Source organism: Coenobita brevimanus, chromosome 26 (genome assembly GCF_032717465.1).
Source record: "Coenobita brevimanus isolate Jiangsu-jjx chromosome 26, ASM3271746v2, whole genome shotgun sequence".
NCBI lineage: Eukaryota > Metazoa > Arthropoda > Malacostraca > Decapoda > Coenobitidae > Coenobita > Coenobita brevimanus.
Genome location: NC_136979.1, coordinates 8,892,886 through 8,918,681, shown reverse-complemented (window position 1 = coordinate 8,918,681; position 25,796 = coordinate 8,892,886). Strand labels below are relative to the sequence as shown.

The window sequence follows — 25,796 nt, the reverse complement described above, 5'->3', positions numbered from 1 at the left end:
GTCACTTTTCATAACGCCGATCATACGTCACTTATCAAATCAATCATTCTGACCCAGTGGTAAAATTAGGCTTGAGACAAAACAAGAACGCTGTCATTTGTTTTCCCTTTTAATACTAAACACCCGCCGTGTGCAGTGTGGGTGCTTCCTCGCTGCTGCTCTTGAAGCTGTGTTAATCTTGCTGTGTCTTGCCAGCGTTTGGGTTGAGGCGGAACGAAGCGGTACATCGTGCTGTTGTATATATATTTACTTACTTATTTTATGAAATCGTCACTACGCTTCATTTATCAAGAAGACCACATTACATATCTTCCGCAATAATACTACAGTGAGAGTCATACAAGACCTGTGGGATATAAAAGAGCTTTAGTAGTTGCGATGAAAATAAACGATCATTTACCTAAAATTTATGAATAGTACATTTGAAAATGTGAACAGGACATTGGATGGGGTTAGTAGTATATAAAATACCTGCTTAAACCACGAACTATTTTTGAAATATCACTAAGACGTTTTCATAATTTTCTTTGATCTAATTTTGTAAGCCAGTGCCAGAACGCTGTAGTTTTCATGTATATAACTCAAGAAGGTTATAATGCTCCCACATTCGACCACACTTTTGTTACACCCGCAAGCGTGATACGAGGGCGTTAATTTCGGTTTGCTTGTCTGTCCTTCTGTCTGTAAGCAAAATTATGGAAAAAGTATTAAACAGAGCTGGACCATTTATGGAATATTGACGACCATCATGGGAACAAGTTATTAAACTTTGGTCGAAAAAAGTCAAGGCAAAGCTAACTCAGAGAAATTTGATCAGAATTTGACCAAACTTAGTGAAAGTGTTGAGGATAAGAAAAGGATGAAGTCAGTCAATTTTAAGAACAATCGATCAGGTCACTTGGCAGGGTCCAGTGTTGTGCCTCACACGGATTATAGGGTGCGGGTGTTGGCCTCTCGGAGTACACATTTTTTCTGGACTACAGAACTGCTCTTCACAATTTAAATATCGAATCAGAGTCCTGCTTGTTCAACTTCAACAATTACAGCCCTGATGTTGCCCTAAATCATGAGTAACTGACGTACTGTGCAACTCCACAACCATGAAACTGATATCATGGGTATATGCATTCTGGTACGCGGTGATTTACTACTTAGCTCAAGGGTCCTGAAAGTGCGGGGCTACGGATGCAGTAGTCCCCCCTGAATTTTGTGAGGGTGCAAACAATGGGTTTTGCCCCCCAGTATCTCGTGGTGAACTCACTGCAGATATACTGTGCAACACTAACACAAGAAATATATATCAGTACATATACTACGGTATGGTATCCTTCACAAGAGTACCGGTAAGTTCCTATTGTAATCAGTCAAGAACGTGCTTAGAATAACAATTAAATAATTATTTGAATGATATCTGGCAAGATCATATTTGAAAAACTATAATTTATGAGGAAATGTGTTACTTTTTGGATCAGGCACTACTTACATGGTCAAGAACCTGAGATGTAGAGGAGGGTGATGTAGAGGTGGCTTAATAACTCTGTTTCTGGCTCTGATGCATCGTTCCGTCTGAGAACTACCTCCAAGTAGTGGCCGCTTGGCAGGTGGGCCTCCAGACATGCTTGTTTAATCATGCACTTCTCACATCCTGATCTCTGCATTGCCTTCCTATTCCACCTCTTTCACATATTCTTGAAGTCTGTCCTCCCAGCATATCGGAGGTATCCCTCGTACACCTGAACCTACTGTTTTACTCTCATATACTGCATTCGCAAGTGAGTGCCATATACTCGTGTATGTATATATATATATATATATATATATATATATATATATATATATATATATATATGTGTGTGTGTGTGTGTGTGTGTGTGTGTGTGTGTGTGCGCGCGTTTTTACCGACACTGGCTGTACTTGTGTCCTTCCTCCCTTCCCATGCTGAAATGTTTCCAGCGCTACTGTCTGAGGCCACAAAATAATTCCAATATATTCATCATTAATGAACAAAATTAAATGCAGTTTGATACTTTCTTCATTTCACTGCAATGCATCCACAGATTCACCAAATTTTGAAAGCAGCCTCCTTCACTATTCAGACATAGCTGAACCTGGTGTTCCTAACTAGGTACTTTTCTGTGCACCTTACCCACCGGAACGGCTACTTTCCGCCTAATACTTGTTATGTTTTCTTTTAGCTAGGCATGTACGAGGCTTGTTTTTATAACCTTTTCCCATGAGGTGATCGCATAGTCAAGAGAATTAAAAGCATGTAGTTAACTAACTGTAACCAACTCAGCGCCACACACATGGGACAGCAGCATTTTAATTTCATGTATGTACCTTTAACAGCAAATATCGGAGGGTTTCTCAAATGAAGTATGTGACTGACAAAGAGTGAAGTTTGTAAGAACGGAATTACATTTAGATTCATTCCTTAATAACGGATATACTGGCTTTAGTCTGGAGCCTCGGAGTAGTAAATTACGATGGAAAACTGCGGGAACAAGATGAGTGTCTGCATGTTGAGGGTAGTAAGAGTTCTGTATGGCGGAGTATTGACTATGAGGGTAAGGCGGGGACAGAAAACTCAGTGTGCAAAGAATAGGGTGCATTCAGTGAAGGCAGGGGATGTGTTGATCAGATATTTGCACTAAAATATTTTGCAAAACACAGTTGGAAGCAAACACAAGGTTGGTGTTTAGAATTTAAAGACTTGGAGAGACATAACCGACAGATCAGATAGACCGGCATATTATAAATCACTACGAATATACGGAGTGGAGAGGAGATTTTTCAAAGCTAGATTCAATATGTATGATGACGCAAAGGCATCTGTGGAAATGGATGATGCATTGAGATTCACCTTGATTGTTGGAATGAAGCAGCGTTGTGTCGTCACCATGGCAGTTTAATGTTCACTCTGAGTCAGCTAACCGACACATGCTGCCATCTGTTCAGGGGATCAGGCACCAAGGCAAAGGCCAATTGCTAAGCAGCCTGGATAGGGTTTCACTTTCTCTACCTCCACTTCAGTATACACTGTACACATTGAATATGACTCACCATTTTTGTTGAGGAAAAGGCTAAAGGTATTCGGTCTACAATGATAACAAAAGTATTTTCATCTGGAATGTGGAGATCTATGAATATTGCTTCAGCACCTTCAGAATTCTAGTTATTATTACTAGCATCATCATCATCATCATTATTATTATTATTATTATTATTGTTATTATTATCATTAATATTATTAATACTCATTGAGTGTATCCTGGGATATCACTCCTTCACATAAGCCTTCATTACGATCATGCGGCTTTTACAACGAGATACTGTACTAAATTTTTGTATGATGCAGTAATATTCTTCGGTAATTCTTTCAAAACAGCAGGCATATCGCTGGACTGGGGTATGCAGTTTCAGTGTTTTCCCTGAATGTTCATCCATCCATCATCTAATCCAGTGTTGTCCCATGAGCAGCGTAGGAGCCCGAGGTTAGGCAAGTTGGTCCTGACAATTAAGATGAGAGTGACCAGCCTCACTCTTCCCTGAGTGGCATTACCTGGGCAATAACCCCAACCACACCTTGGATATAAACCTGCACCAGCTCAATCCGACTGGAGTGCCTTTTACCCACTAAACCACCAGGCGCCACAATTTGGTTATATGGTTACCACCCAGCGTAGAAACTGGTTTCCTGGTGTACAGGAAACCATTTGGCTTGTTTTCTCTGAATGTACAGGAAGAAATTGTACACATACTTTATTTTTGTCATCCCCATATATTTTAATCAACTTAGAGTCTCTCGTAGTGAACAGATTAATTAAAGTTGTATCTTTTAACCCGTCCATTTCGAAAAGGCTGTACTAAGCTAAATAGAATAGTCTGGAGGTGACAAATAAAAACTAGGTTACAAAAATACGTCAAGGAAATGAAGGGTCTACTTATTAATGAAAGATGTCATGGTATATCGATCCTACTAGTGGGGTTCTTGTGGCCACTGACTCCCTTTGGCTACGGCACTGGCTACAAGTAATAGAAAAAAAAAACTAGAAACCATAGGCAAAATAGTTTATATATTCCCATACCAATTTCTTACTATGCTGGTGAGACCTACGCCATACTGTTTTTCACTCTGACTTAGCCTAAAATTATCTCTGCTTCTTGAATGTCGAGTTGTGGAAGCAGGTAAGATTAACACTAGAAAATGGTGCTAGTCACGAAGGAGTGCTGTAGAAAGAATGGAGTCGTAGTATTATTTTTTCCCCTCTGTCCCTGACGTGTGTTAAATAAGTTGCAAAAGGACGAATCTCTGGGCCAAGGTAACGTACGGAAGTGAAGCTTGGAAGGACACAAGTCAAGAGTGAGAGCAGTGGAAATGAGTTATTTAAGAGGAGCCTGTGGAGTCACATGGAGAGATAGGCTGACGAATGAGGATATAAAGGAACGTTGTGGTGTTGATGTGGATGTGATAGGGAGCGTTATGAGGAACACATTGAGGTGGTTTGGCCATGTGGAGAGGATGGAGGGTGAAAGACTGACGAAGAGAGTGTATGTGAGTGAGGTGGAGGGGGGAAGAGGGAGGGGGAGGCCGAGGATGAGATGGAGGGATGGGGTGGAGAGGTATATGAGAGAGGGGGGTGTGAGTTGGGAGCAGGGCAGTGAAATGGCGGGGGACAGGGCGACTTGGAGGCGATTTGTTTGTAGCCACCCCAAACGGGATTGAGGCGTCTGGCAATAGATAGATAGATAGATAGTCTTTTACAATAAAATATAAACTTGAGCTTTCACTCCATCATGGATAATGGCGAAAATATTTACGAGTCAAGGTTTGTTACACCCACCCTGGCGAAGCAAGAGTGGTGTTGTTTTGATCGGTAGCTGTGTGTGTGTGTGTGTGTGTGTGTGTGTGTGTGTGTGTGTGTGTGTGTGTGTGTGTGTGTGTGTGTGTGTGTGTGTGTGTGTGTGTGCGAACAAATTAAATCCGATATTTCGATTTTGAGAACAGTCCGCCAATGACTGAGGTCGCGGGAAGGTTACAAGATCAAAGGGCAAGGTTAGCTCAGAGTTTTGATCCTACAGCATTTCAATCAAACTTGGTGGAAGTATTAAGGGTTAGGCAAGAAAGAAGGGATTCAGTGTTAAGAAAAAAGTTAAAGGTCAAAAATTCAGCCCTTAGACCAGTTGGTGGGCTGGTGTTGCACTCGGTTCTCCTTGCTATCTTTAACTCCCCTCACAGTAACCCCTTTAACCTGACACGGTATTCATCACGTCATTCCTGCTTGCATTCCTCCACCTCTTTGACGGGCGCGTAGTACCCGTCTAGCAACAAGCTCTCATCCCTTTTCTGTCCAACTCTCTAATCAAGAGTTAACCGTTACTCGCAGTCATTCATTTATGCAACAGGTCAATTCTGGAACTGTCTCCCTCTGTCTGTATTTCCTGCTTCCTATGATCTCCAGTCTATCAAACGCAGTGTGTCCAGGCATCTCGAAAAGAACGGATCTTGAATTTGGCTTCCTCTTGTATTTTGTTTTTCTTCTGGAAGGAACAATCTGCGGGCTCGTGATCTTTGGTTCCTTCTTCTTCGCATAAAAAAAAAAAAAGGTAATTTCATGCAGGTTAAAGGAGACTGTTCTGATGCTGAGGTTAGAGATTTCACTGACCCTTCAATACAAAAAGTCTCCCTCAAGATGACTACAATCGTCTGGAAGCAGCAAGAACAAACCAACAGTACGCCATCGGACTACAGGGGTAATGGACTATCGCCGTTGAAAACCTATGGCAATGGATCGCCTACTCAGTCAACGACATTAGTGGGCGATAACGTCAGAAGGTAAAATATTGACATTCCTTACTTTCCATTCTACCAGTACATTAATCCTACAACATTAAAAACATTCAAGTATGTGATATAAGTACCTGCTGAAATACTACATATTCACCGATAATGCTTCTCACCTGTAGGACTGACGAAACATCACCCTGTAAACGAACGTCCTACACACATGCTTCTTGTTTATACTCCGCAGGCGAGTGGCGCTGCTTCCACACGGAATTCGCTACAGGAATAATTTTCCATGTCGAAAATGCAATTGTCACCGATATATCCTGTGAATCAAATTTTTCCAGTCATCAATATTAATAGAGCAATTTTTCAGGACAAAGAGAGGAAAGAACAGGAAAGTATCCTCTGCTAAAAACGTCACAATAATTCTAGAAAAGAAATAATATCCCAAAGCCAGCTAAATTATTTTTATAGAAAATACAACCTTGAATATACATCCGTCACCACTCTTAGTGCCAATAAAAAATCGTTTACGTAAAAGGTGAATGAGGTCATAAATATCTTATATACTATAGGACTAGCCGTGTGTGTGTGTGTGTGTGTGTGTGTGTGTTTTGGGCAGCCGAAACTACACATTCAAATCGCACCAAAATTGGCACAAAAATCGCAAAAAAATCGCTGATGTGAAAAAACTTGGTCTCATCACGATTGAAAAACTTTTACTATATTTAGTGAGTGATCACATTTTGACCCAAAAACGCCGCTCCTGGCGCCCGGCATAGGATCTCCGCAGAATCTGTTGCCCCTAGCTATAACTAAAATATATTATAGCAGCGCAAGAGCCCTCTGCAGGAGGAAGTGCGAGGGGCCCGAAGGGCCCACGAGCACTTGCAAATATCTATGAATGATGTAACCCCCTAAAAATCCGCCGCTAAATGGTAGTCAAACTGGGCAACATGCCTTGCTAAACAAGCATAACACTGTATTTTGCAATGGATCACTTCTTACTTAGCAGTTTACTTAGAATATGACAATTATTCTCAAGTATTTCATTGACAAACTCTTGAGAATATGAAAATATAAATAGCACAAGATTATCCAAAGAGATTTATGTTGTATCAGCAGCCTATCTTACTGCAGGACTCTCAAAAAAAAAAAAAAAAAAAAAAAACTAAATCTTAGAGAATACCTTCACTAATTTATTTTGCATACAGCGCCTTATTATCCTCTAGTATTTTACCAGTGACTAATGTCTCAATATGAAAAAGGTATAAATTTCGTAAAAGAATAAGGTGTGGCATGCAAAACAACAAACTTCAAGAGCGCTCCAGTTAACAAGTGATGAATATTTTATGACAGGGATTATCTTTCATGACTGTAAATTCATTTACGACACCCAGATTCTGCAGAAATTACATTTATGCTACGAAAGATTGTGTGGTGCATTTATGTTACTCAAACTGCGAAAATAACGTGTTGATAAAGAGCACGAGGTAATTAGGTTTGTTGATGGCAGTGGCTCCCCACAGAGGGCAATGGGTCGATTCGGACCCGAAACTCATTCATCCTCAAATCATTCCGGTTAGTTAGGTTAAATGAAGTTAGGTTAGGCTGAATTAGGTTAAGTTAGGTTGTGCTGCGTTAGGTTAGGTCACATTAATTTATGTTACTAGGGACGAACGATTAGTAACGGATTGACTGTGGAGCAGAATCAAATTGAAAGTCTGCCATTGCGGGTGGCCACTTGCCACGGTTTGCGTGTAGAATTGATTCCTGTTTGCAATACAATCCTGCATACCACACTGTAATGATGAGGATATGCAGAACGTGAGTGCTTTAATTTTACCTAGAACGTTATCGGAGGATGAAGTGCAAGAAAGGGTACCCCAGAAAATGAAGGTTACAGCTACTTTGAAGACAATAATTAGAAAGACAGATGAACATGGAACCAAAGAAATTACTGCATGAAAGTATTGTCATCCCAACCCTAACGTATAGAAGTGAAGCTTGGACTTTTTTTTGGAAGGATATAAATCAAGAGTAAGATGAGTGCAAATAAACCATCTACTTAAGTGCCCTTGAGATGGTTTGGCCATGCGGAGAGAATGGAGAAAGCGAGACTGATTGGAAGATTGTACGCGACTGGAAGTGTAGGGAGGGGGAAACCGTGGCTGAAGTGGAGGGATGGGATGGAATGTGGAGGTAAAGGAATGACGGGTGTGAGCTGGGGGAAGGGCAACCTGTGGCGGAAAGCAGGACGACATTCAGGTGTCTGTCGCTACCCCCTCCAGTACTAAAGTGTCTGGATATAGACATATCAATATACATTGCTTTAATTATGATAAATGTGGGAAATAAACAGTTGAGGAAGAAGTGTTACGAACTCATCAGAGGCAACGGGAATACGACCCGAAGTAACTCCTTCATTCATAGCCAAGATTTCCCATATCATGGCTAATCTAAGGAAACATTGTAAAAATATAATTTTAATTATTGCCGTGTGGAATGGAATAATACAAAATTCTCGTAAAAATCTTTTAGGAGTAGATTTGCAGAATACAATACTTTGGGATTAACAGAGCCTGCCACACACGATTAGCCCCTTCCTTAGTAGCAGGAGTTTTAGTTTTGCTCGGTTATAGCAAGTCATCAAACGATATTCACTTGCTCTGGTTAAAGCCACTTACTGCATTAAATACTGTTATATCATACACTGGTCTCTATATCAAACCATCACATGACTGCATAGAAGGATTTGTTTTTGTTGACACATTAAGCCATACAAACTACAGAAGATATTCGATTACCTTTATACACAAGTGGCGCGAATTCAAAGTCAACTACTGGATGAAACAGTAATACACCGTCCATAGCAACACTGGCCTTCAGCTTATACTCCTGTTGACACATTAGGCCTTAGAAACTGTATAGGCTATTCAGCTTTACTCAAGAGGCGAGCACCAGACCACATTTAGGAGCTGAGAGGGAAGCCACTCACACCTTCATCCACTTACCTACGTCACTGCGCTCCTCAACCTTCCTTTTCCTCGTCACCACTTTGCTTCTTTAATCTGCATCACACCGTCCCTGTTTTCATTCCGCCCCTGTTGTGGAGCTCAAAGGTACGATTTCGTTGATACGCAAGGTTACAATTCAGTTTTTCCCCTTCCTCACTGCCCAGTCACAGAAAACAAGAATATTAAAAAATCTTATTTCGGCTCGGAGTGTTGACTTTGTTGTGCTCAGAGTTACAGCTTTGTTGGTAAGCTGGGCCACAGTTCCCTAAGTTTCCAGCTTATATCACTGCCCAAAACACACACACACACACACACACACACACACACACACACACACACACACACACACACACACTTTTTAAGCAAATTTGCAGAGTGAGTGATAGTTTAAATGAAGGCACATGTGGTGGTCCTGTATTATTGTTTTATACTGATACGATCCATAACCATTTTTAATTCAGATGAAGGTCAAACGCAATCAAATTGGAAGGTTGATTTGACTAGTAACGAAGGAGATTTGTCCCTACCTCATAACTAGGGATTATCGAATTTTATGCAAACACGACTTAATACGAAAGTTGTGAGTGGCCCAGCTCCGTCAGATGAAGATAAATCGACTATTATTTGCGCAAGAGACCAACACACCCACGGCCCTGAGGCTCAAATTTATGATCAATTCCTATCGTAACTGTGAATTATTTTGGTAGGATGGACGAGAAATGCAGAGTGCCGAGTCTTCCCATGTCCCCTCTTTCGCCTACAACAACAAACTTCAGCCAAGAGAGGAAAATTATTGTGCAAGATATCAAACCGCAGGAAGGACAAGGACAGGAGCCTAAAGAACTTTCCCTTATATCATCTTCATCCTAAATAAACGAATATATAAATAAATAAATAAACGACGTGAGGCAGTTTGCATACCTCAACCGGCACAGCACACTCACAACTGGCTGATTAGGCTTCTTGCATCGTAGGGTCAGCAATTATCAAGGGTCTTTGCCGATGTGCGAGGTTAAGAAGTCTCCATAGCGTTTACTATTATCAGAAACTGTTTGTTTTTCTAATTCTTCACACAGACATTTTCGCTTCTGTGTTTGTGATGCGTATACTTGGTGTTCCAGAGAAGGGAAATTTATAAACAAGCAAAAATAACTTAAGCTCAAAAAAGTTGGTAAATGTGGATCCATTATTCCTCACCTCAACGCCCCTGCACTATTTATTTATTTATTTATTTACTTATTATGTATCTTTAAGGGAGGAGTGACGAGAAAATTTATACATTATGGTGGTTTATAAACGAATCCCTAACTCTGATCACAACAGGGCGTGCAATTAAAATTTTGTAAACTCTAACCTCGATAAAGACGTGTGTGTGTGTGTGTGTGTGTGTGTGTGTGTGTGTGTGTGTGTTAGGACGATAATAGTTCCTGAAAATCATCATCATCATAGTGACATTTTTCTCACCCAAGGACAGAATGATACTGGAGCAAGAAAAAAGTACGGAAGTAGGAGAAATATCACCAGCATGGCCAGTGAAATGGGCCAGGCACTCATTCATACATCAGTCATCCCCCGAAATCCTGGGTCTGGAATAAATTACATATGTATATTTTTAGGTGAATGGTTCCCTAGTAAACAGACTCTTTGATTCTTTGTTTATTGTAGGAAACAAAGCATAGACTGGACGGCATGAGAGCAGTGTTGACGACTGCCAGTAACGCTTCAAACCTTCATTCTCATCACGTATTTTGTATTTTATTCCCGCTGCCTCCAAGCGACTTTCTTCAGCTTACGTGAGACGCGTTACGGTGAGTGGGTTCATGGAGGCTGTGTCAAACTGCTCCCCGTTTGAAAAGTTTCTCGAGCTGAATAAAATCGTCTGGCGGCAGCAATGATAAAAGTGACGTACAGGGAGTGAAGACTCCAACAACAGACTATTACAAGTCCTCTAGTCTAGTGTTTTTGATTCAGCTTGCACACAGTACCCTAAAATAATTTTACATGATGATAAACAAAGTAACAATCTGCAATGGCTACCAAAAATGTATAAATACATGGAATGTGATAATGCACATGGCGTTGGCCTCATATAAACACTACAGTGAATTCTTTTTATAGTTACCTCCGCCTACGGGGTTGGAGGATATTACTGTATGTATTCATCCCTGTTTTTCTGTTTGTCTATTTGTCCACATGATATCTAAAAAAGTTATGGATGGATGTCAATTATATTTTGTGGATATAAGGATCATGGGCCAAGGAAGAGTAGTTGATTAAATTTTGGTGGTGATCTGAATTGTCTGGTACAGGGGCTGACGAAGGTATGCGCTCTGTGAGTGGTTTCTTGTTTATTCCTGCTACCACAAAATCATTTTTATTCAACTTTCGGAACATAGTGGAATAATATCTAATTCATTGTCAAAAATATCTCCTGCATAGATTAAAACTGTCCTGAAATTGCAAGAACAGCCCATACAAACATCGTCGACCTGAACAGGATAAGCGTTTTCAGAGAACAGTTTCCTCGGAAAACATAAGTTGAAGGAGAGAAGAAGAAGACAGAGTCTCTTCTCCATTATTCGAACATTCCTCTCGCTGTTCCTGTCTTGGTCTCTGTCCATCCTGCCCTAATCTTTGTTCACCTTGGCCAAACTTCTGTCCCTGAACATGTCGTTGCCCTAATTCTAAACTAAGCCTTTCTTTCTGGTCCTTTTCCTTGCTCTTTCTGGGACTGAACCTCCTAAGTTCCTGTCCTTGCCTTTCTCCTCCATGTCCCAATACCTGTGCACAGCCGGCCTCAAGCCCCAGCCCCTGTCTCAGCAGCTGGTCCTGCCACTCCTCAGTTCCTGGTTCGATCCCCAGTCCTTGGACCTGTCCTAACCCAGTTCCCATTGACAGTTCGGTCCCAGGGTCTCTTCCAAGTCCTAAATTAGACCTAGAATCCATTGGCATTCCTGGTCCCCTCGCTAACGCCACTCCAGAACCCAAAGCCTTACTCGTCCCTGGTTTCACTCTGTCCCTGCGGTCATCAGCTCGGAGGGGGTGTGGAAGGCTCCAGCGCTTCTGGTTGTCCTGTGGTCTCCCCCGGCGGCCTTGGTGGTTGATGGGAACCCTTGTGTTTGGTTGTTGTGGTAGACTGAAGCGATTGTGGTGGACTTCTGGAATCTGTGTGGAAGGTAGTGGTGGTGGTAGGCTGAGACGATAGTGGTAGTTGTGGGGAAAATTTGATAAGTTGGTGCGCTTGTGCTGGTAGATAGTCTTTGGTGAAGGAGGTGGGGGCAGGCATGTTAGATTTTGGTAGTTGTGGTAGTTGCTGGGTGTGTCTTGGGAGGGTGTGGAGAGTGGTGGTAGACTGCTGCGGTTGTGGTAACCAGTGACGCCCCGGCCAGAATGTGGTTGTTTGCTGTGGTAACTGTGCTTGTGAGTTTCAAGGGGGTCCTCTCTGGATGAGGGTAATGGTGGCGGAAAACTGACACGGTTACTGTTCACTCTCTTGTTTCTTTTCGGAGACCGTTGGAGTCTGTCACCTGGGGTGTAATTCTGATTGACCTCTGTGGGGACCTGTTGTGGATAGCTGTAGTTGTGGTTGTGGTCTTGTCTACCCGTGCTTGGTTGTAGGGAAGCACTGTCGTCGTCGCTGTTGTTGTTGTTATTGTTGAGTTGTAAGGCACTGGTGTTGTGATTGCTGTCTCTTCGGTTTAGTGGATCCAGCAAACTGTTGAGGAGGTTGTGCTCTCTAGTCGACGATCGTAGCAAGTCACCACGGCGGTGGTGGTTGTTGTGGTTGTTATAGTTATCGTCTGTGAGTGCAGGCGATTGGGGTGCTTGAGCCTGGGTGTACTTAGCCTTCCAGTCTTCAAAGCTCTCCAGCAACTTCTTCGTATCGATCGTAGGAATAATTACCGGGAACTTCTCTGTCTCCTGGGGAACACCACCTTGAAATTTGCCACCAGGGTCGAGAGAGGGATCCAGCCCTGACATATCTTCATCATCATCCATTTCGGGGCTGATCCATAAGTCGGTGGAATTTTCGATACTGGGAAGACTGTGAGGAGAGGATGCAATCACCCATCCTTCAGGCAGGTACTGCAGCCACTCCCTCCCTGCCAGCCTTTCCCTGCCTCCCTCCTCCAGTTCTCCCTTCCTTCTGGCCCCCTCTTCTTCCCGCCTCTTCTTCCTGGCGCCGACGTGCTGCAGCTTCCTGGCCAGCGTGTCCTCACAATCCTGCGGCAACAGCTGAACCCAACCCTCCAGCTCGACCTTCCTCTTCTCTCCATCCTTCGTACTCTCAGCCTCCTCCTTCTCATCCTCGTTCACTTCTGCCTCTTCCTTCTTTGTCTTTTTTCCTCTGCACGCTGCCTCTGCGTCCACTTTCCTCTGTAAGTGGGATAAAATTATGGACACTTCATGGCTTATAAATACAGCTAAAAGTAGTTGTCTTTCAAGTACTGCTCTTCTCTTATTACTTATTATCTACTACATTATTTCTTTGATTTCTTGTTTCTCTATCACATAATAAAGTATATACTAAATTTGAATTTCTGCAGGCCTGTCTGTTCGATGGTATAATCATTTCAAGAACATACGAGTGTACTGCCTTGCAACAAAATATCTGATAAAAATCTAGATATATTACACATAACAACAGATTAGTCAAGGAAATCTACTCACTCAGGTTTTATGCTTTTATGTACACAATGAACTGCACATTATAACACCCGACGTTTGAACCCAAATATGTAGAAGAGTTAAATGTTGCGACTGAGTAGGTTAAGCTCGAACCCCGATGCTGCTGATAGTGAAAAAAAAAAGAAAAAAAAAAATGGATGGTAGGGTGATAAACAGCAAGCATAAACCAACGAAAATCTTCAGGCTGGAGGAGATAGGTCTTCTTGCATTTGAATCATATATAATTGTGTGTGTGTGTGTGTGTGTGTGTGTGTGTGTGTGTGTCGAAAATAATAGAATTGCGCACAATTAGTGGCTGAGGAATAGGTGCTACGAAGTGTCCTGTGGCAGTGAATTTATGGCTTATTAAAGGATGCCCAGGTTATCATATCGCACTGATCCTGAGTTCGTATATCCTAGAGACCCTGTAGCGAGTCTCTAATATCCGACTGACCTGTGACGCCACGCAGTCACGTGTCTTATTACTACAGGCTCTGATTTTGCACAACAAGAGATGTGAACAGTCTACATTTTCCTTATTCCTACCACAGAAACAAATCTGGGCCGGAACGAGAGAGTTGTGTTTGTGAAGCCGGAACTAACGCCCGGGAGACCAGGGCAAAATTTAATTCTAAAGAACGGAAGAGCATGCATGATTTTAACGCACTGAGGCACATTTTTTCTTCTGTGTGAGAGCAGTTTAATTACTGCAAAGGCAACTGTAATTCTACTGGTGTCTTGTACCACAAAATCCTGGGCAGTAAATATCATAATTGTTGCAGTCAACTGACTGGGTATAATAGGAGAGGCAGCATCGCCAATTTATCATTATTCGAGTGTGCATCCTTGTGACAGCACGGTCTGTCGCCAACTACGTGTACTATTAACAGCGCAAACACAAAAACTGGGGAGTAGGATGGCTCAGTGGCACAGTGCCTAACTTGAGACCAAAGGGTTGACAGTTCGCGGCCCGCCCGGGTAGCTACCCGGCTAGGATAGGTAACGCTCTCCCGTCGCCTAGGGAGGCTATAAGATCTATTAAGGTCTAGCTCGGGGAATTCATTTCTCCATTAAAAAATATATATATATATCGTTTTATATATTACAAACTTTCAGATTATAATACATTACCGGCGGCTGTTATTCACAATGTCATCTGTCAAAGTTGTTTATGGTCCCGTCGGGGAGGAATATCCAGTTTTGTCGTTAACTGAGGTGGAAGAAGGTGGGCATAGTTTCCCTATTCTGACAGACACGGGGGCTACCAACACTATGCTGCCTTTGAGGATAGTAAGGCAATGTGGTCTGATGGATAAAATTACGTCGCCTGACCCTGAGGTACACAGCACATGTGTAATTGTACTCTTGGGTAATGTCGAGTTCTAGTGTAAAGGGATTAATCCTCGAGCTAGACCTCATCAGATCATATAGCCCTGCTAGGGTTACAGGAGAGCGCTACCCCTCCCAGCACGGCAGCCACCGGGCGGGGCGCGAACTCCCAACCTCACGATTACGAGCCCGACACCCTACCACCGAGCTACTGTGCTCCCCGTTCTAGTGTAAGACCCTAAGTAAAGAACACATCAAAACTGACCCTTTTGTCACGGTACGTGATAACGCTGACCTGCCCCTGTTAGGCTTAGATGCATTAGTTTATTACCAGTGTTGTCTACGGAACTTTTATAATCCTGACGTTAAACTGTGGTGGGGCATGCGGAAGAGGTCTGTGGTGTGAGACGAGTGGGTGGTGGTGTAAGAAAGGGAAGTGAATGGTGGTGCGAGGAAGTATGGCTGTGGCTCAGAAGAGACGTGCATATGAAGTATGGCTGCAGAGGAAGGATGAGGTGTCATATGAGAGGTATGAGGAAAAGTGGAAAAGGGCGAGAAGGGCTGTGCGTGATGCTAAAGTGGCAACAGATGAGAGGAGGAGTAGGCGGTTGACTGAGAATTTTCAACAGAATAAGAAAATGTTTTGGAAAGAGATGAAAATGGTGCGAAAGGGAGAGTCTGGGAAAGAAGAGAGAGTAAAAGCAGAGGATGGAAGGATGATACCTGAGATGGATGTAGTAAGGAAGAAATGGGAGGAGTATTTTGCAAGATTGTTAAATGTAGAAGAGGAAAGGGAGGCTGAGACTGTGGCAGATGGAAGGATACAAGGAATAAATGTGTCGGGAGATCAAGTTGAATGATTCTTTGATCACGATGGAGGAAGTGCAGGAGGCAGTAAAGGAGATGAAAACAGGGAAAGCTGCAGGTATGGATGGGTGTGCTGTGGAATGCCTGAAGGGTGGTGGAGTGACTATTGTTGACTGGTTAGTAAGATTGTTGAACGTGTGTTTTGTGAGCGATATGGTGCCAATTGATTGGGCAAGTGCTTGTGTGGTTCCACTGTATTAAGGTAAGGGTGATAAGTATGAATGTACTAGCTTTAGGAGTATAAGTCTGTTGAATGTTGTAGGTAAGGTTTATGATAGAGTGTTAATCATGAGAGTTGGAAAGGGTGCAATGGGGGTGATTGGTGATGAGCAGTGTGGCTTTAGGAGAGGGAGGGGATGCGTGGATCAGGTGTTTGCAGTGAGACAGGTGTGTGAAAAGTATTTAGCGAAAGGTAAGGTTGTGTTTTGGGCATTCATGGATTTAGAGAAAGAGTATAACAGAACTGATAGGGAGGCTTCGTGGATTGTTTTGAGATTGTATGGACTTGATGGTAGGTTATTAAAAGGTGAGAAGAGTTTTTATGTAAATGGTAGAGCGTGTGTAAGAGTGGGAAATACTGTAAATGATTGGTTTCCCGTGAGAGTGGGGCTGCGGCAAGGATGTGTGATGTTTACATGCTTGTTTAATATTTACATGGATGGTGTTGTAAGGGAGGTGAATGCAAGAGTGTTAAGCGGAGGTTTGGGTCAGGTTAATGCAGATGGTAGTGAGTGGAATCTGAATCAGCTGCTGTTTGCGGATGATACTGCACTGGTGGCTGATTCGGAGGAGAGACTGAGACAGATGGTAGAGGAGTTTGGATGGGTGTGTGAAAGGGGGAAATTGAGATTAAATGAGAATAAGAGTAAAGTGATGAAGAGTACGAGGTTGGTAGATGGTAGGAGGATGAATACAGTTTTGAATGGTGAGTTGCTTGAGGAGGTAGAGTGTTTTAAGTCTTTAGGGTCACATGTTGCTGTGGATGGAAGAGTAGATGTAGAAGTGATCTTTAGAATGAATGAAGTAGGAAAGGTGCTGGGAGGGATGAAAAAAGTGAGAGCAGCGGTACCCACCAGGGCAGCATTCAGGGCCACGGGATCCACCTCCACGCTGTACGCGTCCTCGCTCCTCTCCAGCAGTCTGTCCCTCTCATCCTCCTCTTCCTCTTCGTCGTCGTCTTCCTCATCGTCCCCGGCCACCACCTGGTACATCGGCTCCTCCCCTGACAACACACAACCACGAATTTATGTAAGAGAGGGAAACAGGAAGTGAGGACAGACAGGAAACTAAATCATAACCTATTGTATAATGTCTTAGCGCAACATGAACTATATATCAGAAAGCAAGTAAAAATGTAATAACAGAATCTTGAACTTTTTAACTGAAGACTAAACTGGATCAAATTGCTTGGTTGATGCAAATATAAAATAAATGAAAACATGAATCTGTACTGTAATGGTTAATGAAGATTGATTCTCACCTCTACAGGTACGAACAGTCGCCTCCACACTAAAACGAAAAACAAACGGAGCAACAAACGAAGTATAAAAAAAGGAGGCAATGACAGTGACAAGGATAATACGTAAAGGTAAACATGTGGTACAGGAGTTAGTAGAGTGTGTGTGTGTGTGTGTGTGTGTGTGTGTGTGTGTGTGTGTGTGTGTGTGTGTGTGTGTGTGTGTGTGTGTGTGTGTGTGTGTGTGTGTGTGAGGAGAGGGGATTGTGAACCACTACTGTGAGAAGGGGTGACAGTAAAAACATGAGCTAGTAGTGTGAATTTAATAAGGGAAGAGAGGAGATACTTTCATGAACTATTATTGTGAGGTGAAGGGAAGGAGAAGGGAGAGTAAAATATTATGAACTAAGCTCTGTATACTTTGTCTTGGCCTAAAATTGCCATCCCTCCATCTAGAATCCCATAACAAGAGATTACAATACAGTTCTGTTCACTGGATTGCCCTGGGACCCTGGCTAAGGTGTAAAGCCATTATATCATCTGCTTCTGCAACTAAGCTACGAGAAGTAACAACAGCATAATGAAAACCACTGCTAAATTATGGTGGTAGTAGTAGTAGTAGTAGTAGTAGTAGTTGTTGTTGTTGTTGTTGTTGTTGTTGTCGTAGCCCCAGGTTCATCTAAAATGTGAACACAAAGGACGGCAGGCTAAAGTTTCCCTCCTCCAGCAGGCCATCATTCTCCTTTCGGAGGATAGGTAGGTAAATGAAGGGCTTTGTATAAGTGGATAGTGGAGCCGCCCAGTTTTATCAGAGCCACCACGTGAAGGCGTCCCTCTCCAGTAGAAAGTTAAGGCAGACAAAGTATACTGGTGAGAGTTGAGGGGGACAGGGAGTAGCCTATAACGTTGCCAGGTATGAACTATGTGTGGGTGAGGGAGTGAGGGGGAGAGGGTTTAGTGATTATAGTAGTGTGGGTGAGGGAGTGAGGGGTGGGAGACTAACCCTTGTGCCAGCGGTCCAGTGTGGTGGAAGTTCTTACCGGTCCACCCAGCCACCCCACACCTGTAATAATATATAGGCAGGTGAGGCAGGGAACACACGCGACAAAGGTGAAAAAAAAAAAAAGGAGATAAAAAAGTCGCATCATCATCATCATCATCATCATCACCACCACCACCACCAGCAGCATCAACCAGACCTAATTTCCCAAGCGATCATGGCATTAGGTAAGAAACAGAAAACAAGGAAAGAAAGAGTAGACGTACTGTATAGCTATCAACAGCAAGCATAGCAAAATGGTTACATACTCACAGACGCATCATTCAAGACCCCTAGCACACGTGACAAAGGTGAAACACTAAGGTATACCAAGTAACACACGTGACAAAGGTGAAACACTAAGGTATACCGGGTAACACACGTGACAAAGGTGAAACACAAAGGTATGGCAGGTAACACACGTGACCTGGGTGAAACACAAAGGCAAGGCAGGTAACACACGTAACAAAGGTGAAACACAAAGGTATAGCAAGTTGTACACGTAACAAAGGTGAAACACAAAGATATACCAGGTAACACATGTAACAAAGGTGAAACACAAAGGTATACCAGGTAACACACGTGACCTGGGTGAAACACAAAGGCAAGGCAGGTAACACACGTAACAAAGGTGAAACACAAAGGTATAGCAGGTTGTACACGTAACAAAGGTGAAACACAAAGGTATGGCAGGTAACACAATTAACAAAGGTGAAACACAAAGGTATGGCAGGTAACACAATTAACAAAGGTGAAACACAAAGGTATGGCAGGTAACACAATTAACAAAGGTGAAACACAATGGTATGACAGGTAACACAAGTTACAAAGGTGAAACACAAAGGTATGGCAGGTAACACAATTAACAAAGGTGAAACACAAAGGTATGGCAGGTAACACAAGTTACAATGGTGAAACACAAAGGTATGGCAGGTAACACAATTAACAAAGATGAAACAGAAAGGTATGACAGGTAACACAAGTTACAAAGGTAAAACACAAAGGTATGGCAGGTAACACAATTAACAAAGGTGAAACACAAAGGTATGGCAGGTAACACACTTGACAAGGTGAAACGGGTTAACTCTTTCAGCCAGAGGACGCCATTTTTATTCCACTCTTGCTATTACCTCACCCTCTGATTCAGTTCCTTGTAGCGAAAGTTAGTTACGGCTGTAACACTTCCAGCTCACAAATTACTCCTAAGACATAAAAAGTTATCTGAAGATAGCAAGAACAATAAAAAAGGCGTCACCTTAGTGAATGGGTCACCAACAAAGGTGATGCACAGAGGAGTTGATGGTGGCAACCAAAACAATCTAACATTATATTGGTTAACAGGGGGAATTGGTAGCACACTGGCTGGCATAGCTATAGCTAGCAGCCCAAAGAACTCTTATGCAGTTCTCAGGCTTGTTACTCATGGACAGTGGTTTGTTCCCCCTTGTCCCTATTCATCCGGCAGTACAACTGGAAAACTGAACATGACACTGACGGCTACAGCATTGATGTGTGTGAGTGGTTTGCTTCAATAACCCTCGTGTATTCTACTGACATTAATACCAAGGAGAAGCCTTGGTTCTTCTGGTCAGTACTGGCAACCAGTCCTCCTACACTAATGTCGTATTCCACAGTGAATACCTGCATGTATTACATGTATCACGAACAAATGAGATGGAGGGATGGGGTGGAGAGGTATATGAGAGAGGGGGGTGTGAGTTGGGAGCAGGGCAGTGAAATGGCGGGGGACAGGGTGACTTGGAGGCGATTTGTTTGTGGCCACCCCAAACGGGATTGAGGCGTCTGGCAATAGATAGATAGATAGACGAACAAATGTTCGCTGACACTTCCCTACGTTCTATGGTGATGGAAGGTGTTACGTAAAATGGAAGAATAAGGGGTAGCTTATGTGACAACAAAGTAGCCTGGAAGTGGTTCTGTCATGGCCATCCCCTCAGGAGGGAGGAAGGCGTTGGAAATGATGATGATGATGATTAGAAAATGAGAAGATACAGAGAGGTCAGATTTAAAACTGGCGTACCGTACTTCACATGCTAGACAAGGACAATAACATGACTCTTACCATCATAACTAACAGTGAAGATATCACTGTGTGTGGGGGGGGGGGAGAAGGCTTAGGGTTAATGCCTATCGACAACACGAAGGTGATTAAGGCAGAGGTTTTTACTGAGTCCAAATCATTCCTCAGACAGACAGGCAACCGTCGAATATATAATCCAAGTCCCTATTTCAGTTCTAGATACAGGCTGTTAAAAAAAAAAAAAAAAAAAAAAACGACCAAAGATCTTATAGCCAGCCCGGGAGTCGAACCTGGGACTTCACGGTTGCGGCCCGAATATGTTTCCTATTACACCACCGCCACATCCCAAAGGCAGGGTAGGTATGAGTAAAGGAAGGGTAGGTCTGAGTGAAGGTAGGGTAGGTATGAGTAAAGGTAGGGTAGGTATGAGTAAAGGTAGGGTAGGTATGAGTGAAGGTAGGGTAGGTATGAGTAAAGGTAGGGTAGGTATGAGTGAAGGTGGGGTAGGTATGAGTAAAGGTAGGGTAGGTATGAGTGAAGGTGGGGTAGAAATAAGTAAGGCATACCCTGGTGTAGCATTGGCCTGGCGTCCTCTGGTGTGGCGAGGGTGAGAGTCTTTGCTGCAGTGGTGGGTGAGGCAGGGTGACGTATGCGCCTGGTCCAGTACAGCCTTGCCCACACCGCCGCCCCCAGCAGACATCCGGCCACCACCACACCACACACCACACCGCCCACCGCCACACCCCTCCCCACACCCCCACCATCACCACCAGCTGTCAACAATGCGTGGATCAGTAAAGGAAGCATTTTTATTTTCCTAATGAGCAGGCTTAATATTAATCAGACGGAATTATATTTTTGTTATACGGGAAGGCTTGGAATTAACCAGTAGTAAAGCATGAGAGAATGCAGTGCCAACCCGGCCACCGTCACCCATAATTGCCACAAGAGAGAACACAGACAGTCCTCTGTGTAAATGTGGGATGTGTCGGAATATTACGGCTTTTTCATACAGCTGGTACTGCAAAGTGAAGGACCTGACAAATAAAACCTACATAAAACAACGAAATTATGATAGGCAATGTTTGTGTGGCTTACTGAAGATCTGAAGAAGAAAAGAATAACATAAAAGGCGATTTATAACGCGGTGTTACTGTGCAGTGTTATAAACGAATGCCTTATGTACAGTACATGAGAAGAGCTGCCATTAATCGGTACTGAATCATGGTAACAAGAAACCTTCTGAAATGTTATCCCTGTTAACTATATATCGTCCACTTTCGCCCCCTCACGGTCGGGAAAGCTTTGGTATGCTATTCCAGATAACGCGCCCAGGTTTTTTTTTTTTTTTTTTTTTTTTTTCAAAGTTAAACAGCCTGAGAGTTAATACGCTAGACTTTATTAAGTTGATGGCGAGTCAGGGAAGTTAATCAGTATTTAATCACAAAAAGAATATTCGTGAAACAAAAATGTTTGTGCTACAAATTATCCATACTTCGTCCACCTTAACTTACAAGTGTTAATTCGCAGTGTGTTTTCAGTACATAAATGATACTGATGAAGGATGATTTTGTAAAATATCTAGATTTCCCAACAGTAACAGAGAAGACACATCATTACAAAGGCAAGCAGTTCAGAGAGACCTTGATCGACTGTTCAAGTGGGCTGAGACACAGCAGATGGACTTCAGTATGAATAAAGTACAATACTAAACATTGGCAGTATAAATGTAAGGGCTGTTTACAAAGTGAATAATATTCAACTTAAGTATATAAACCATGAGAAAAAAGGAATTGTAATAAGAAACAACTTTAAAGCAAGTGTGCAAAGGATGTTACAAAAGCCAATACATTAACTGGATTCACAGACACAACATTCTAATATAATTCGGGGAATATCGTCCTCACTTTAGTACGCTCACACTTTAAGTATTGTCTAGTTCTGGTCACCTTATTACAATAAAAGAAAAAAGTATGGAGCAACACGAGAGATTAGCGAAGTGTGACAAAAATGATGCCTAGACTGGGAAGTAAACCGTATCAGGAACATTTAGAAGAGTTTAATTTTTTCATCATAATAAAGCGCAGACTAAGACAAAATTTTATACAAGTAGACAAAAATCTTCAAAGACATGATAATATGGTTGTCAGCAAATACTTCACAAAAGATCGGTCAATATATAGTAGAAGAAATGGTCACATCTGTTGGCATGCTTTTCAAATCACATGAAGCTAAGCGCTTATTCAACAGAGTTTTAAATATACAGAATAAGTTGCCACCAAATGGGTTAAACTGTGATACAGTACTAACATTTAAAAACCTGTTGGATAAGTAGTTATCTTACAATCCCCAGGTAAGCATATTCATTTTTGATAAATTCATTTCTGAATTACACTGGACGGCATAACCAAAGAGGAACATCGGTAGTGATATACCTAATGTTGTCTGGATGTATCTTCCTTTTCACTGTAATGTAGTACAAAATATGATTTCCTTTCATCCTCTCCTATCAAATTTCCATGATAGCTTTTTCATGCTACATGGCAGTCCTTCGCACTGTTTTCTTACCGATTCTGCTGGAGGATTTGGTGGATGGGGAAGAGCCTTCCTGTCTTCCTATTCATGAATTTGACTCGTAGGACTGTAGTTTTGTTAGTTACAACCCACCCTAGAAGAGACAGCCTCGAAGGGCTTAGTGGGCGTCTCGCTGTTTGTCTTCCATTGTACTCCTTGTGTGTGTGTGTGTGTGTGTGTGTGTGTGTGTGTGTGTGTGTGAGTGAGTGTGTGTGTGTGTGTGTGTGTACTAACCGGGTGGAGGTCGTGACGTATACGCGGACACAACCACGGGCGGTGATGTGACGGTGCCCTGCGTCACGTACACCTTGATCTGGTAGTTGGTGCCGGCGTCCAGTTGGCTCACGTTGAAGGTGGGACGCGTTGATGACACATTCGTAAATAAGGTGCGGTTGGCGAAGTACACCTGAAGGGGAGACAAGAATCATGGTATGTATTCTATGGTCCCTTTACACTAATTTGGGTGAGATTCTCGTCCTTTGGCTGCTTATTTCACGTATCTCAGTGGCAAAACAAGACACTGCAACGGATCTACACTCTTCCCATAACACTTCTTCGTGACTAATATAATAATCTAGTGCTAATCTATCACTCCAACGTATTATATAATGTACTTTAGTTTCCTGTGATCTTTTCATTCTATTATTATTGCTACTTAAGATCATTTTATTCATGTTAGGTGAGGATTTTCAACCTAGAGGGGTTTGATATAGCTTGTTCTAGATCCTTCCTACGTTAATTAAAATCCATGTTGACAGTAAGGACGAAATAAATGAATAAATAATTAAGCAATAAATAAAAGACGTTCCCAGGTTGAAGGAGGTAACGAAGCATCCTATTATTTCTTCCTTCATTACTAGTTTCTTATGTATCTGTCACGTTACCCCTTTTATGATCAGGATAACTCTTGTACTCTCTTCCAGCTAATGCCAGACGATTTTAGTCAGCTGAAAGTTATAGAAGCCTGAGTTTTAAGCAGACGTGGAAGAGGAAGGGTGATTGGATAGAGATAACTACATACACACACACACACAAAAAAAAGCTGGGCGAGAGACGGCAAAAAATATATATATATGTATAAACATGAACTCTCAGAGAAAAATGTCTAGTTTAGAAAGGAAAAAAATGAAAACAGAGGTAAACACACACACACACACACACACACACACACACACACACACACACACACTCAGCAAAAAGAGCGGTTGTAAGGGTAAAGGAAAAATACATATGTAGACACAAACACTTTTTAAAAACCTGACTGGGAAAGAATAAAAGGAGAGGCAGAGTACAGGATGAATTACGTTGACTGGAGGGAAAACTGAAGGGAAAATGGAATAACACACGATAAATGAGGTTGAGGAAAGCGAGATAATGTTATTGGAGAGAGTAGAGGGAGACTACTGAAGTATGGATGACGAAGGATGAAATGAGAAAGAAACGAACACTTAAGAAAAAGATACTGTTATGAAAAGATTAAGTGAGAGGTGGACAAATGCTTGAGAGAGGGTGAAGGAGGGAGGGAAGGTGTAGTGTAAATAAAAGGAAAAAGCTATATTGTTTGAAAGAGGCAATACTGATGACAGGAGATGATGAAGGTGTCCATTTTAAACTGATGCATATGTACGGGTGGTGTTCAGTGTATTAGCCAACTGAATCCCGTGACGTAATCTATTGCTTTGCTCTTTATACCTACGCACGATTTTATTTAGGTTTGGAGACTTTTTGAACTGGAGGGATTAGATACAGACTTAACTGACCCCCCTCCCTAAACTGGACAAAAATCGTTTAGTGGTAGCAATAATGATCTGAAAAATACATGACGGGACTGAAGGTGTTAAAAATCTTATACACCCCAGGTATTCCGTGACGCAGGCCAAGTAGCTCAGGAGTGGCTACATTCACAAGGTCATGAGTCCGATTGTTAAGTGGCTCTGGAGATTTCGTAACATTTTCTAGGCACCGCCGCAGTAGCCGACTGGTTAGTGTCCTTAGAAAGAAAGCTGCCAGCACTTTCACGTCAGAATTCCAATCCTGGTGCGGACACCTACAGCCACACGACAAATGTTCATCCACCCTTCATGGGTTGGTTGGTAAAATGAACTCTTACAGTATGGAAATACCAATGGGAGGCAACTGTAACAACCTGGATGATGCAGTGGCCTTGTACCCCGACAGACGAGCCGACTCAAAGGACAAAGTAACTGAGATGACCATCGTGACTAAGCCCCTCATGACGTCTGCCTACCACTTTTCTCTTCATCTTCTGTAGCGATCTGCACTGCACACTAAACATCAATATTATTTTTATGTTATTGCTAGAAACCAGTGATCATATTATAATGATATAAATACCATACAGGAGAATATGAAAGTGCAGTATGCAAAATGAATTGCAAAAAAGTGCTACAAAACCTCCCATACCACCTAGAATGCAACCTACACGTCTCAGCTGAATACATGTAACAGACTCTGACCATCAACCAAATGCAACGTAAATAATTATGTTCATCACCATCCTGGCTTTTTCTTCACCTAAAGATGGGTGAGAAAGCTATCAAAATAAAAAGAACTGTAAACGAGAACCACCAATCCCACATTACACCCTCTCCCAAACCCCCATATTACCACAAAAACACCAATAAAAACCAAGGATCAAAACGCCATACTTCAGCGGTATACAGCGTAGTGTTGGCAGCGGTGGATGCTGATGCTGATGACGATGCTGGCGCTGCTGGTGACGGGGGTGGGAGGTGGGGTGTGTGGCAGGCCAGGCTGAGGGACGTACTGGTGATGTGAGCAACACCACATGACGACACTGGCACCTTCACAGCTGACAAAATATACATTCCTTAAATCAACAGTATAATATATATATATATATATATATATATATATATATATATATATATATATATATATATATATATATATATAGTTATATATATATATAGTTATATATATATATATAGTTATATATATATATATAGTTATATATATATATATATATAGTTATA

At 42.2% G+C, this 25,796-nt stretch overlaps 1 protein-coding gene across 1 annotated transcript in view; it reads right to left on the bottom strand.

Annotated features, from left to right (window-relative positions):
* The window catches only part of LOC145394153 (uncharacterized), a 61,824-nt gene that overhangs the window by 1,297 nt on the left and 34,731 nt on the right, over positions 1-25,796 (bottom strand). Inside the window, exons 10-15 of the mRNA XM_080268132.1 lie at positions 25,449-25,612; positions 23,014-23,185; positions 16,743-16,891; positions 12,047-13,029; positions 11,587-11,941; positions 8,596-8,686 (exon numbers count right to left, since the gene is read on the bottom strand). Of these exons, the coding sequence (XP_080124258.1) occupies positions 8,596-8,686; positions 11,587-11,941; positions 12,047-13,029; positions 16,743-16,891; positions 23,014-23,185; positions 25,449-25,612 (1,914 nt within the window). The remainder of the gene's footprint in view (positions 1-8,595; positions 8,687-11,586; positions 11,942-12,046; positions 13,030-16,742; positions 16,892-23,013; positions 23,186-25,448; positions 25,613-25,796) is intronic.